Source organism: Carcharhinus amblyrhynchos, chromosome 8 (assembly GCF_965287045.1).
Source record: "Carcharhinus amblyrhynchos chromosome 8, sCarAmb.v2.hapA, whole genome shotgun sequence".
Taxonomy (NCBI): Eukaryota; Metazoa; Chordata; class Chondrichthyes; order Carcharhiniformes; family Carcharhinidae; genus Carcharhinus; species Carcharhinus amblyrhynchos.
The window spans coordinates 113,003,931-113,017,320 of NC_137331.1; the positions used below are offsets into that span (position 1 = coordinate 113,003,931).

The window sequence follows — 13,390 nt, forward strand, 5'->3', positions numbered from 1 at the left end:
GAACTATCTCCTTGTATGCTTGCTGTTCAATCTCTATTGATCTATCCCTTACCTTAAGTTGCCAATTCATTTTAGCTAGCTCTCCTTTCATGCCCTCGTACTTGCATTTAAAGTTCAAAATGCTAGTGTTAGATGATTCTCTGTCCCTCAAACTGAATGTAAAATTGGAAAATATTGCCAAAATTTTTCATTTCAAACTAAGTAAAAGTGACATTGACATTAAGATACAAGTTTCCAGCTTGTTCTGTGAATTTAAAGTGGAAAGAAAATCAGGCATGTTAAAAAACCATTTGTCAACTTGCTTTAAGCCTTCTACTTTAGATCAATTTTACCTGCTAAATTAGATAAAAGCAAATGTTTTTTAAACCATAATTTGCTAATAAAATCATTATATTTTTACATTTCCTGTTTCAGCCGTATCCTACAATGATTAGTAAGAATTTGTATTACTTGTTTGCAATTCTATGAGGGTCTTTTCAGTCTTTATAATCTGACCAAGTTGGCAAAATTTGAGAGAGTTGTATCTGCATAAAATATCTTTCAGAAGATTAATGTTCAAAGTTATAATTGCACCTTCTTACAATTGCCCTTTAGTTTTGGCAGAAAGGCCTCTGTCATGACAAAGATTTGAGGGTGGTGCTAATTGCTAATACAAGTTCAAAAAATATACAGTACTAATGTGTATGTGTTTGATATCCAGGAAATGTGAGCCAGATGGACAAACCTACTTTCTCATCCCCAGTTTGAATTAATAAGAAACCAACCAAAAAGTTGCTGAAACATGTTTATTTGTTTTTCCCTTCAAAGTTCAGCTCATAAGGTATAAATTACAGATGCAATTTCTGATATAGTTCCTGTTGTGCACAGTATACCAGGATTTAATGGCAGCGAAGACGCCATTGCTTTGGAGCAGCTACTGGAAGGATTTGATCAACAAGACCAGGACCAGGTTTCTGCTATCTGTAATTCACCTCTCTTCAAGTACATGGATAATGATGTAAGTTTGGTTGATAATTTCTACAGTGCCAATACTTTTTTAGAATGTATTACATAAGAGATAGCAGGAGTAGAGTAGGCCATACAGCCTTTTGAACTGCTGCATCAGTCAGTAAGATTATGGCTGATCACTTAATTCAAGTTCACTTTCTTGTCCTATCCCTATACCCCTTAATTTCCCTAGATAAAACTCAACTGATCCTTGTTTTAACTATATTCCACAAGATTTAAAACCCTCTAAGTGAATACATTTCTCATTAATTACTCTTAAATGATTGATCCCTCATCCTGAGGCTGACCTCCTAGCTCTAGACTGTGCAACCAGGGAAAACCACTTCTCGACGTCTACCCTTCCAATTCTTCAACTAACTTTATACATTTTATTGCTGTAAAAAAGGATATACTTATGTTAAAATTCTGTAACTTAGTTTCCATAATCTTTTTTCAATGACACTTCTGACTGCCTTGACCCTCCAATTTCCTCCACGACTCTTGATAGCCCCTTCCCTGCCCACCCTCCAGCCTCCCCATGACCCACCCTGACCTGACCTCACCACTGTACTCCGTCTCCCCTGCCACTCTGCCAAATCACTTCAGTTACACTGAACAGTTACTTAAATGTTCCAAAGCGTTTTCAGTGTGCTGGTCAATGAATGTTTACTGGAATACGACAGCAAGTGCAGTAAAAATTGGATGTGGCTTGGCTTCCTCCAATGATCCCGCATTAAGAATAAGGATTCTGAGAACAGGTATGCTTCACATTTCTGAAGAGGCTTGGTTCAGAAGTTCGGGCTCCGATACTGGCTAAGGAAATAGGAGCAATTGGCAATCTGACTGTGATTGCCAGCGCTCGGAAGATTTGGTCCAGTGACCTTAGAGGCAGTGTTGTGAAGATTCACCAAAATCTAATTGTTCCAAAGGATAGCCTTTTACTAAAAAAACAACCTAATGTCATTTCTTTAAATAATGTTACTATTTTAAATTCTTATAAAATGAAGGTTTCATTACTGCCTAACAGTTAATAGCCACTGAAATACGTAATGGTCTTTATATGTTTGGATGTCACCAATTGAAAATAACCTTTTTGCTTCATGAATATTGTGAAGAATCCTGATAATCCACGAGTAACGTGTGAGACCTTGCACTCTGCATTGCTCCTAATGTCTCCTCCTACAGAGTGATAAAGCAGTTGCCCCTTGAAAATACTTATACAATTAATGTGTGCATTACAAAATACCAGGCTTGACGAATACCTTTTGTGGTGATTTCAAAGCTTTATACAATGTTCACTTTCATTTTATGAAAAATGCTGTCCCTGATATAAATGCTTTGCGTGTATTATTGTGTAGCATATGGCACAATTTAGTACTTTGTAAAGCAGAGATAGATAAACAGTAATAGATTGGTGAGAAGAATGGGACCAATTAATGACCAAAATAGAGATTTATGCACGGAGGCACGGAGCATGTATAACATAATAAATGAGCACTTGTATCTGTTTTTATGAAGTAAGAAGATGCAAGTCATGGTGAAAGAAGAGATAGTTAAGAAACTTTATGATAAAGAGGAGGTTTCAGATAGGCTGGCTATGTTTAAAACATGATAAATCACACTTTATGCATTCAAGTAACCGAAGAAAGTAGAGGTGTAAATGGCAGTGGCATTGATCCTAATCTTCCAATACTCCTTAGATACAGGGATGGTGCCAGAGGACAGGAGAATTGCTGTTCTTATTCAAAAAAAATGTAAAGATGGATCCAGCAACTTCATGTCTGTCGATTTAATCTTCATCATGGGAAAGCTTTTAGAAATGATAATACAGGACAAAATTAACCGTTACTTGGACAAATGTGGACTAATTAAAGCAAGCCAGCATGGATTTGTTAAAATAAATCATGTTCAACTAACTTGTTTGAGTCTTTTGATGAGAGCTGTGAAGTTGATGTGGATTTCCAAAAGGCATTTGAACCTAAAAGAGGTCAAAAGGCATCTTGACAAACTGCCAGATATCAGGCTTGTCAGCAAAGCTGAAGCCCATGAAATAAAAGGGTCAGAGGCAGCATGGATATGAAATTGGCTAAGTAATGTTGAATAGTTTCTTGGACTGGAAGAAGATACAGTACGATTTCCCCAGAGGCTGGTGTTAGGATCAGTTAATCTGTATTAATGAGCTTTGTTGTTCAGGGCACAATTTCAAAATTTTTGGATGACCAAAAGCTTCTTGCTGGTGAATAGATAATTAATCGGAGATTTGTTCCCATTGGTGGAAGGAAAGGTGACCGTAGGACACCGATTTAAGGTGGCTGGCAAGAAAAGCAAAGATGACATGAAAAAAATCTTTTTCATGCAGTATGTGGTTAGGATCTGGAATGTTCTGCCTGAGAGTATGGTGGAGGCAGACTCAATTGAGGCCTCCAAAAGAGAACCTGATAATTATCTGGAACTCAATAATGATCGGAGCGGCACGGTAGCACTGCTGCTTCATAGCTCCAGGGACCCGGGTTCAATTCCCAGCTTGAGTCACTGTCTGGAGTTTGCACGTTCTCCCAATGACTGCATGGGTTTTCTCTGGGTGCTCTGGTTTCCTCCCACGTTCTGAAAGACGTGCTGGTTAGGTGCATTGACCTGAACAGGCGCCCGATTGTGGCGATTAGGGGAATTTCACAGTAACTTCACTGCAGTGTTAATCTAAGCCTTATTTGTGACTAATAAATAAAGTTTTAAACTTTAAAAAATAACAGAAAAAGTTTCAGGGCTGTGGGGAAAAGTTGCGGGAGTAAAACTAGAATGAGTTCTTCTTGCAATGAACCAGCATGGACATGACAGACTGAATGACCTCCTTCATTATAACCATTATGATGTAATGTTATATCACATTATAACATTATGTATAGTGTACATAATACATAATGTATTATGTATTACATAATATGTAATTATACATATATAATTGTATATATACAATTATGTATATAATTGTAACCATTATATGATTCTGTAACTAAGCAGACTTCTTCTGTCGATGACTGGCCAACAACAGTTGGACCTTCTTGGTTTTCATGAGTTTGCATGATGAAAACTGACAATTATCTGAGGAAAATTATCTTAAATAGTGGGTATATTATTTTTAAAAAATGATACTGGGTCACCAAATTAAACATTTGAACATTTTCTGTATCTAAGGTTATTTAATCATTTTTTTTCCTAGTATGCCAAACTGTCTCTAAGCTTGCGAGTCCCTGGAGGGGGAACAAAAAAGAAGTCACCTGAGTCTCAACAAGAAGCTGGAGAATCTGCACAAAATGCAGCTGGTACTACTAATGAAGAGGACGATGAGTATTCCTCTGGATTGTGCTAGTTATGGACAGATCTCTTGGTTGACATATTTCAGCTCAAATTGAATTGCTTAGAAGTGAAGGCCAAAGCTCAAAACAATCCACACTCTTGTCTTTAGCTGCCAACCGTTAACCTGTGAGATTCTGGGTTGTGTAGGAATTGCTCAAGAATCAGACTGATTTAAATATGACATTGTGAATATTTAGGGTTGGTGGCAGCGTTTAGATTTGGCTAATTCTGCATTATGTACAATTTGTTAGATAATTTTCCGTGTGCTTTTTTTGTTTTGGAAATGTAATCTTAAAGGTGCAATTTTAAATTGGTGTAAAGAAATCTTGCTATAAAGAACATTTTCTTTTTAAGGACTTCCACACATATATCACACTATCCTGAATTAAGCAGTTTATTTATTGTACGACAGATTTGTTTTTGATCTTTTAAGACTTTGAGGATGTTGAATAATGACAAAACTTTAGGAAGATTATTAAAAAAAAGGAGTTTAAAAATATGTTCAGAATGAATTTACTAAACAACATTGTAGCTTTAATATTGCACAGTTGATGAAAGGATACTGTATCATTAAGGCTGGATCTTGCTACCATTAAAGTGTTCCTTTTACACTTATCCTGTGATGTGGGAACATATGCTTGAGATATTTGTACATGTTAAATAGAATTCAGTATTTATGAACTATCATGTATATACGTGTTGTCTAATTCAAATCATAATGCGCATGGTTCAGCAATTGTTAATGTATCCTATGAGACTGGAGTACAAACTTGCAAAAAGCTTTTTGTAATTGCATTTTCAATCTTAGTCATTTTAATTTAAACCAACATCATAAAAGCAACTCCTGATATTGATGCAAATTACTTCATAACTGAAATATTATAATAGGAACAAAATTGTAATTTTCTGAGTTTGCTGTCACTGAGAAACTAAGGCCTGCAGATCAGGAAATACTTGTTGATGTTCTTTGTCTGTGTTTGTCAATGGTGTCACAGTGTAAACATGAAAAGGCTGCTTTATGTATACAGGTTTTGAAATTTGTCCAAAGTAAAGTATTGTACTTACCTGGATTTCTTTTTGGATAAGTGTTTTACTGAACTTGTTGCAATTTACTATGCTCATGCTTGCCGCAAAAGATAGCTTCTCATATTTGTCAAAATTTAAAGAGATTTCTAAGCATATTGTTAATTAAGCTAGGTTTAAAAACAAAAACAGAAAATATACTTGATTTAATGTTTTTCAGGTGGCACAGTAATACCACTACTGCCTCACAGCACCAGGAACCCGTGTTTGATTCCAGCCGTGGCTGACTGACTATGTGGAGTTTACGTGTTCTCCCCGTGTCTGTGGGTATCCTCCGGGTGCTCCAGTTTCCTCCCACAGTACAAAGATGTGCGAGTTAGGTGGATTGGTCATGATAAATTGCCCCATAGTGTCCAAAGATGTGAGGTTAGGGGGGATTAGTGAGGTAGATGCATGGGTTTATGGGGATAGGGTGGGGGGTGGGCAGGGTGGGCCTGGGTAAGATTCTCTTACAGAGAGTTGGTACTGACTCGATGGGCCAAATGACCTCCTCCTGCACTGTAGTGATCCTGTGATCTTACTTATGCAATTCCTCCTGAATTCAGCTACTTTTTTCAGACTGAATTGCAAAAGCACTGCCCTATATCATGCTGAGTTTGTTAAAAAAATATATACTAAAGTGACTATTATGTTTACAAGCTTGATTGGATATTACAAAAGAAAATATGTTATCCTCAGAAAGAATCAATGGTTACTTACAGTCGAGAGACCATTGGGTTGTTCAAACCTTTTCACATTTATGTTGTTACATCCCCAGACAGAATTCCATATGATTACTTAAACAAAACACCCACAGCCACTGGAAAGCTGTTAACAGAAGCCAGTATATATTTTGGCTAAGCTACATTTGAATGAATGATATGAGGTTGAAATTATATAACCGGAAACAGAATGGATCCCTCCGTTCATCATCTGCATTTCGAGCCTCTGCAGCAACTGTCTAAACTTTCAGAGAATCATGAACTTGCCAGAGAATTATTAGAGATGAAGGGAGTTCATCTACCCTCACTGACAAGTTTCACTTCTTCCTGACTGTACTGAGATGATGTGATATTTTGGGGCAGGTATCTTGTAAAGATTAATTCTATCTTGATATGTAACCACAGAGACTAGGAGTAAAGAAGTTGAATGGTAAATATATTTGTGTGCTTTATAGAGTAGGTCAATTAATTTTGATAATGTTAGGTTTTTATTGAATCTTCCTTTAGGCTGTCTTCAAGCTGTGTTTATAAAATAATACTAAATCAAAGAAATCGTGAGTTAGAGAACGAAAATTAGATTAGAAGATTAGAACATTACAGTGCAATACAGGCCCTTCGGCCCTTGATGTTGCGCCGAACAGTGGAACCAATCTAATGACCCTCTAACCTAAACTATTCCAATGTTATCCATATACCTATCCACTGATCATTTGAACGCCCTTAAAGTTGGCGAGTCCGCAACTACTCAGAGGGCATTCCACGCCCTTACTACCCTCTGAGTAAAGAACCTACCTCTGACATCCGTCCTATAATTACCACCCCTTAATTTAAAGCCCCCCATGTGTTAGCCATCACCATCCGAGGAAAAAAGCTCTCACTATCCACCCTATCTAACCCTCTGATCATCTTGTTTGCCTCAATTAGGTCACCTCTCAACCTTCTTCTTCCTAACAAAAACAACCTCAAGTCCCTCAGCCTTTCCTCATTAGACCTTCCCACTATACCAGGCAACATCCTGGTAAACCTCCTCTGCACCCTTTCCAATGCCTCCACATCCTTCTTATAATGCGACGACCAGAACTGTATGCAATACTCCAAATGCGGCCACACCAGAGTTTTGTACAGTTGCAACATGACCTCACGGCTCCAATTCAATCCCTCGACCAATAAAAGCTAAGAAAAGAATTCTTATTGATGATAAAACCATATAATAAAAATGAATGTATGCAGTCAGAGTTATCTAGCAATCTGATTAGCCAATTGTTAACTGACAGTGTTACTTACATAAGGTCAATGTATTGCTATATATGAGTATTAATGCATGCTTTTTTTATTAACTACTGCAATGAACCAAGTCAGATTATTACATTGGTGAAATAAACTCTTAAGATTGACAAATTAATAACTTTTGACAGCCATTTTGGAAATCCCATCTGGTTTGTAAGATTTGAGATTGCATATCTTTGTGTTTATATGAACATAGAAACTAGAAGCAGGAGTAGCCATTTAGCCCTTCGAGCCTGCTCCGCCATTCATTTTGATCATGGCTGATCACCGAATTCAATATTCTGATTCCTCATATCCCTTGATTCCTTTAGCCCCAAGAGATATACCTAATTTCTTCTTCAAATCAGAGAACATTTTGGCCTCAATTACATTCTGTGGTAGTGCATTCCACACATTCACCACCCCCTGGGTGAAGAAATTTCTCCTTACCTCAGTCCTGAAAGGTTTACTCCTGATCCGCAAACTATGACCCGTAGTTGTGGACACCCCTCCCCCCCGCTCCCCCCCCCCCCCATAGGGATCATTCTTTCTAAATCTATCCTGTCTAACACTGTTAGAATTTTATAAGTTTCACTGTTCTAAACTCTAGTGAATATAATCAATACGATTGAGTCAATCTTCCTTCCCTGGGGGCACTACTGGCCAACTGTAATTTTAGACATTGCTCCCTCCATTAGCAATGTGGTTATCTGTTCTACTTGGATCTTCATTTCCCGTTTGTAGAAACCTACAGTGCAGAAGGAGGCCATTCAGACCACAATTCCATCCAGGCCCTATTCCCACAAACCCATGCATTTACCCTAGCTAGTCCCCCTGACACTAAGGGGCAATTTAGTATTGCAAATCCGCCTTTGTACATCTTTGTACTGTGGGAGGAAACAGGAGCACCCAGAAGAAACCCATACAGACAGGGAGAATGTGTAAACACCACACAGATAATGACCCAAGCTGGGAATCGAACCCGGATCCCTGGTGCTGTGAGGCAGTAGTGCTAATCACAGTGCCAACATTAAACCCAGTTTACATACAAATGATATCTAAGCTACTTTCACACTTGCCTTTCTCTGTTTCTGGATATTTGTTGACAGTGTTTCCTGCTTTTACTAACAAATACAAGATGACTCAATATTTTATTCCCTGTTCTTAGTATGCCCGTCCTATAGAAGTACATATTCACGTGCGCTACGTTATGAAATCTTGCATAACAAAAAAAACTAGCAGACTTCTACTTTTACACAAACTGTGTACTTGCATATTACTGTGTATGAGTAATGCAGTTGCCATTGTGATAAATCTGGTTTCTGGAGTATTACGTCCAGCTCTGGTTATCCCACTTCAAGAAGGATGTGAAGGTTTTAGAGAGGGTGCAGTAAAGATTCATGGGAATGGTTGCAGGGATGAAAATCTTATTTAGTAGAGTAAGAAATCTCAATACCAGGTTAAAGTCCAACAGGTTTATTTTGAATCACAAGTTTCCAATGTGCTGCTCCTTCATCAGGTGAGTGAAGAGGTGGGTTCACAAACACGGCATATATAGACAGCGACACAATAACAAGATAATGGTTGGAATGCAAGTCTATACAGGTAATCAAGTCTTTACATGTACAGACAGTGAGAGTGAGAGAGGGATAATCACAGGTTAAAGAGGTGTGAATTGTCGCGAGCCAGGGCCGTTAATAGGACTTTGTATGCCAAGACCAAATGGTAGGGGTTACATTCGTGTGACATGAACCCAAGATCCCGGTTGAGACCATCCTCATGTACGGAACTTGGCTATCAGTTTCTGCTCGGCGATTCTGTGTTGTACTGTGCTTTGAAGGCCGCCTTGGAGAACACTTACCTGAAAATCGGAGGCTGAATGTTCTTGCCTGCTGAAGTGTTCCCCGACTAGAAGGGAATACTCCTACCTAGTGATTGTCGCGTGGTGTCCGTTCATCCGTTGTCGTACTGTCTACATGGTCTCACTGATGTACCATGCCTTGGGACATCCTTTCCTGCAGCGTATCAGATAGATAACATTAGCTGAGTCAGATGAGTATGTACTGTGTACCTGGTGGGTGGTATTCTCATGTGATGGTGGTTTCCGTGTCGATGATCTGACATGTCTTGCAGAGGTTACCGTGGCAAGATTGTGTGGTGTTGTGGTCGCTGTTTTCCTGAAGGTTGGGTAGTTTACTGCGAACAATGGTCTGAGGTTGCATGGTTGTTTGAAGGCAAGTAGTGGGGGTGTAGGGATGACCTTGGCGAGACATTTGTCGTCTTCAGTGGCATGTTGAAGGCTCTGAAGATGATGTCACAGTTTCTCTGCTCTGGGGAAGTATTGGATGCCGAAGGATACTCTGTACTCTGCTGTGTCCTGTGTTTGTCTTCTGAGGAAGTTGGTGCGGTTTTTCGCTGTGGCACATTGGAACTGTAGATCGATTAGTTGAGTGCCATATCCTGTTCTTACAAGGGCATCTGTAGGCTTCTGTTTTGTTCCTCCTCCTCTGAGCAGATCCTGTGTATATGGAGGGCTTGTCCATAGGGAATGGCTTCTTTAATGTGTTTAGGGTGGAAGCTGGAGAAATGGACCATCGTGAGATTATCCTTGGGCTTGTGGTAGAGTGAAGTGCTGAGGTGACAGTCCTTGATGGAGATGCATGTGTCCAAGAATGCAACTGATTCTGGAGAGTAGTCCACGGTGAGTCTGATGGTGGGATGGAACTTGTTGATGGCATCATATAGTTGATTCAATGACTCTTTGCCATTAGTCCAAAGGAAGAAAATGTGATCAATGTATTTAGTGTATAGTGTCGGTTTGTTTGAACTCGTCCGTGAAGCCGTTAGTGTATTGAGGTGCAAATTTTGTCCCCATGGCTGTTCTATGTGTCTAGATGAAGAACTGGTTGTTGAAGGTGAAGACATTATAGTCCAGGATGAAGCGGATGAGTTGTCGAATTGCAACTGGAGATTGACAGTTGTTGAGTACTGAAGCTGTTGCAGCAATGCTATTGTCATGGGGAATGCTGGTGTAGAGTGCCGAGATGTCCATTGTGATGAACAGTGTTCCTGGTTCAACTGATCCATGGGTGCTGAGTTTCTGTAAGAAGTCTGTAGTGTCGTTACAGAAGCTGAGGGTTCCTTGTACGATGGATTTCAGGATACCATCAAAGTAGCCAGAGAAGTTCTCACACAGAGTCCTATTGCATAATACAATGGGAAGGCTGGGTGTGTTGGCCTTGTGCATCTTCGCAAGGCAGTAGAGATCTCTAATGCAGGGAGTACTTGGGATGAGAGCACAGAGGGTGCTCTAACAGTCCAGTTCAAAAGTCTTGTTCAGTCTGATGGGTTGGTGGGTGTTCTTTGGTCAGACTTGGGGGTAACTGTCTGTAGTGTTCCTCATTATTCAGTTGTTGGGACACTTTGCAGTAATCTGTTCCGTTCAGTATGACGGTGACCCCTCTGCTGGTTTGATGACAATGTTACGGTTGATCTTGAGCGTGCAGATGACATTGCATTGTGCTTGGGTGATGTTCAGGACTGCCTTGAGTGTGGCTAATGAATCTGGCATTGATGCATCTCCTGACAGCTTGGGCATACATATCAAGTTGAGGGCAGCGGCCTTCCAGTGGAAGCCAATTTCTTCTTCAATCTCTTTGAATGCTGCACCACAGATCTCTCTGTTGGCTGTTTCAGTTCATTCATTGTCCAATTCATTTATTGGGCTGTTGGCCTCTTGGGCTTTGTGGCAGAACTCCCAGAGCCTCATTCACCTGATGAATTCCTCTGGGTCTGCTGCGAGACCATGGTGTCCATTTTGGTGATGGGGCAGAAATTGAGCTCTCGGCTGCAAACTTTGATTTTGTCTGGTTGATGGATGTAGTCTGACAAATTGACAATGGACTTTCTTGTAGTGATGCTGTTTTCTTCTGTGGTACTGGTGGAGGCTTGGTTGCTGCTGGTGATGATGTTGAGTTCCTCAAGTTTCCTGATGTTGGTGTGCATGTAGGCAGCATAGTTCTATTGTCTTGTGTACTTGGCGATGTTTCGCAAGTGCTCTGCTGCGTCCTGAGCGCAAGTTGAGAATATGGACTCTCTTGGTTTCCAGGTTGTGGTGTCTGCTGTAGAGCTGGTGTATGAAGTGGTTGAGGAGTGTGAGAGAGATACGTCAAAGTCTCAGCAGCGTCTGTGTTATAGGTCAACTTGAGTGGGTTCATGTGTAGCCCTGACTGCTTTCTTGCATCTTTGTAGAAACTTGATGTATGGGTCGATATGCGCAATCTTCGACTTATTTAGTAGAGTGAGTGGGGAAGTTGATATTGAAGTTGAAGATTGAGAGAAGATTTGATTGAGAAGTTCAACATCATGAGGTATATGGACAGAGTAGAAATTGAAAAACTTTACGTCAGTGGAAAGATTGAAAAACAGATTTAACAACATTGACAAACAATAGTGCATGGAGACTTTCTCACGCACCCACTAGATACCTTCTGAAGGGCATTGCACGAGAGTGGGTGGAGGTAAAGTCAATAAGGTTTTCAAAAGGGAACTAATGGATCATCTAAGTCAGAATTTTCAGGGCCACCGGGGAAAAAATACTGGGGATGGCTCTTTCAGAGGGCCGGCACACACACGGGATGAATGGCCTCCTTATGTGCCGTATCCATTCTATGATTCTTTTAGATAAAATGCAAAACTGTGGGGGAAATAATGAAAGCTTACTAGACATAAAATGTATTAGGCTTTAACGTTACCTATAATTCACATACTTTGTCTACAAGTAACCAACACCTAATTTTGTTCTAAAATAAAACTTTGGACCCTAACTTTTAAATCAACTACGAATGGAACAACTTGTAGATAACATCGACACTTGGCAATGTTGCAATTCACTCTGCGCTTAGCTCTGGAAGGAAGGAGAGGTGCGCATGCTCCCCGGGGCCGGCGGCGGCCGGCTCCGCTCAGGCGCGGTGGAGCTGTCAGAGGCGGTGCGATGAAAGGTGGCGGTGGGGCCGGGGCTGCGCGGGTGATCGAGCAGCTGGTGTTCACGGGCAGCGCCGGGGATGCCGACCCTCAGGCCCGGCCGGTGCTGCTGGTGGGACAGCTGCCAAATCTACAAAAGCTCACCTGGAGCCAAGTGAAGGGGAAATTGGAGCCCCGGGTCAGTCAGGAGGTGAGTGACTCCAAAATGGTGGCTTTGGCTCAAGAACAGGAGGAGGCCAGTCTGCCCCTTTACCTGGTTACTGGCCCACCTTGCCCAATCGGCCCTTCTACCTGGCCTGTTAGCCCATCTTGCCCAGTCAGCCCCTCTACCTGGCCTGCTGGCCCACCTTGCCCATAATGTGGAGATGCTGGCGTTGGGCTGGGGTAAACACAGTAAGAAGTCTCACAAAAACCAGGTTAAAGTCCAACAGACTTATTTGATCGTAAACGCACGATAGTGGCGTTTACTATCAAATAAACCTGTTGGACTTTAACCTGGTGTTGTGAGACTTCCCACCTTGCCCAGTTCAGCCCCTCAACCTGACCTGCTAGCCCACTGCGACCAGTCAGACCTTCTATCTGACCTACTAGCCCACCCCAACTGATCACCCATCCATTTAGCTTGCTAACTCATCCTGACTGATCCACTTCTTCACTGACTGGCTAAATTTCAAGCTACAGCGATCTGGATTTAGCATAAGTAAATTCAAAACAAACTCATTCTTCACTTTTTTTTGAGAAATTTCTTCCTTGTTTTCAAATCCCTGCATGCCCTTCGCCCTCCCAATCTCCTTCATATCCACAACCTGAGATATTTCAGCACCTCCATTTCTGTCCTCTTGCAGAATGGCAACTTCAATCACTCCAGCATTCAGACTTTGGCATGATGGAAACATCACAGCATGAAATCTTGAATTTTCGTTTGTAACTTGATTATTTCTGTTACTATACGCTTGTTACAAATTCAGACATCTTTAACCTGATTGATGCAATTCATATTGCAATTCAACCTTTGG

General features: G+C 40.7%; 2 protein-coding genes across 4 annotated transcripts in view; both read left to right on the top strand.

The window, feature by feature from the left end:
* Positions 1–5,411, top strand: part of LOC145346844 (gamma-soluble NSF attachment protein-like) — a 53,111-nt gene extending 47,700 nt beyond the window's left edge. For both annotated transcript variants that reach the window (XM_080194670.1, XM_080194668.1), the window contains 2 exons: positions 868–997; positions 4,205–5,411. In XM_080194670.1, coding sequence (XP_080050796.1) covers positions 868–997; positions 4,205–4,354 — 280 coding nt within the window. In that variant the 3' untranslated portion in view covers positions 4,355–5,411. The remainder of the gene's footprint in view (positions 1–867; positions 998–4,204) is intronic.
* Positions 5,412–12,384: 6,973 nt separating this feature from the next.
* LOC145346842 (putative aminopeptidase NPEPL1) overlaps positions 12,385–13,390 on the top strand; it is a 31,705-nt gene continuing 30,699 nt past the window's right edge. For both annotated transcript variants that reach the window (XM_080194665.1, XM_080194666.1), the window contains exon 1: positions 12,385–12,564. In XM_080194665.1, the coding sequence (XP_080050791.1) occupies positions 12,385–12,564 (180 nt within the window). The remainder of the gene's footprint in view (positions 12,565–13,390) is intronic.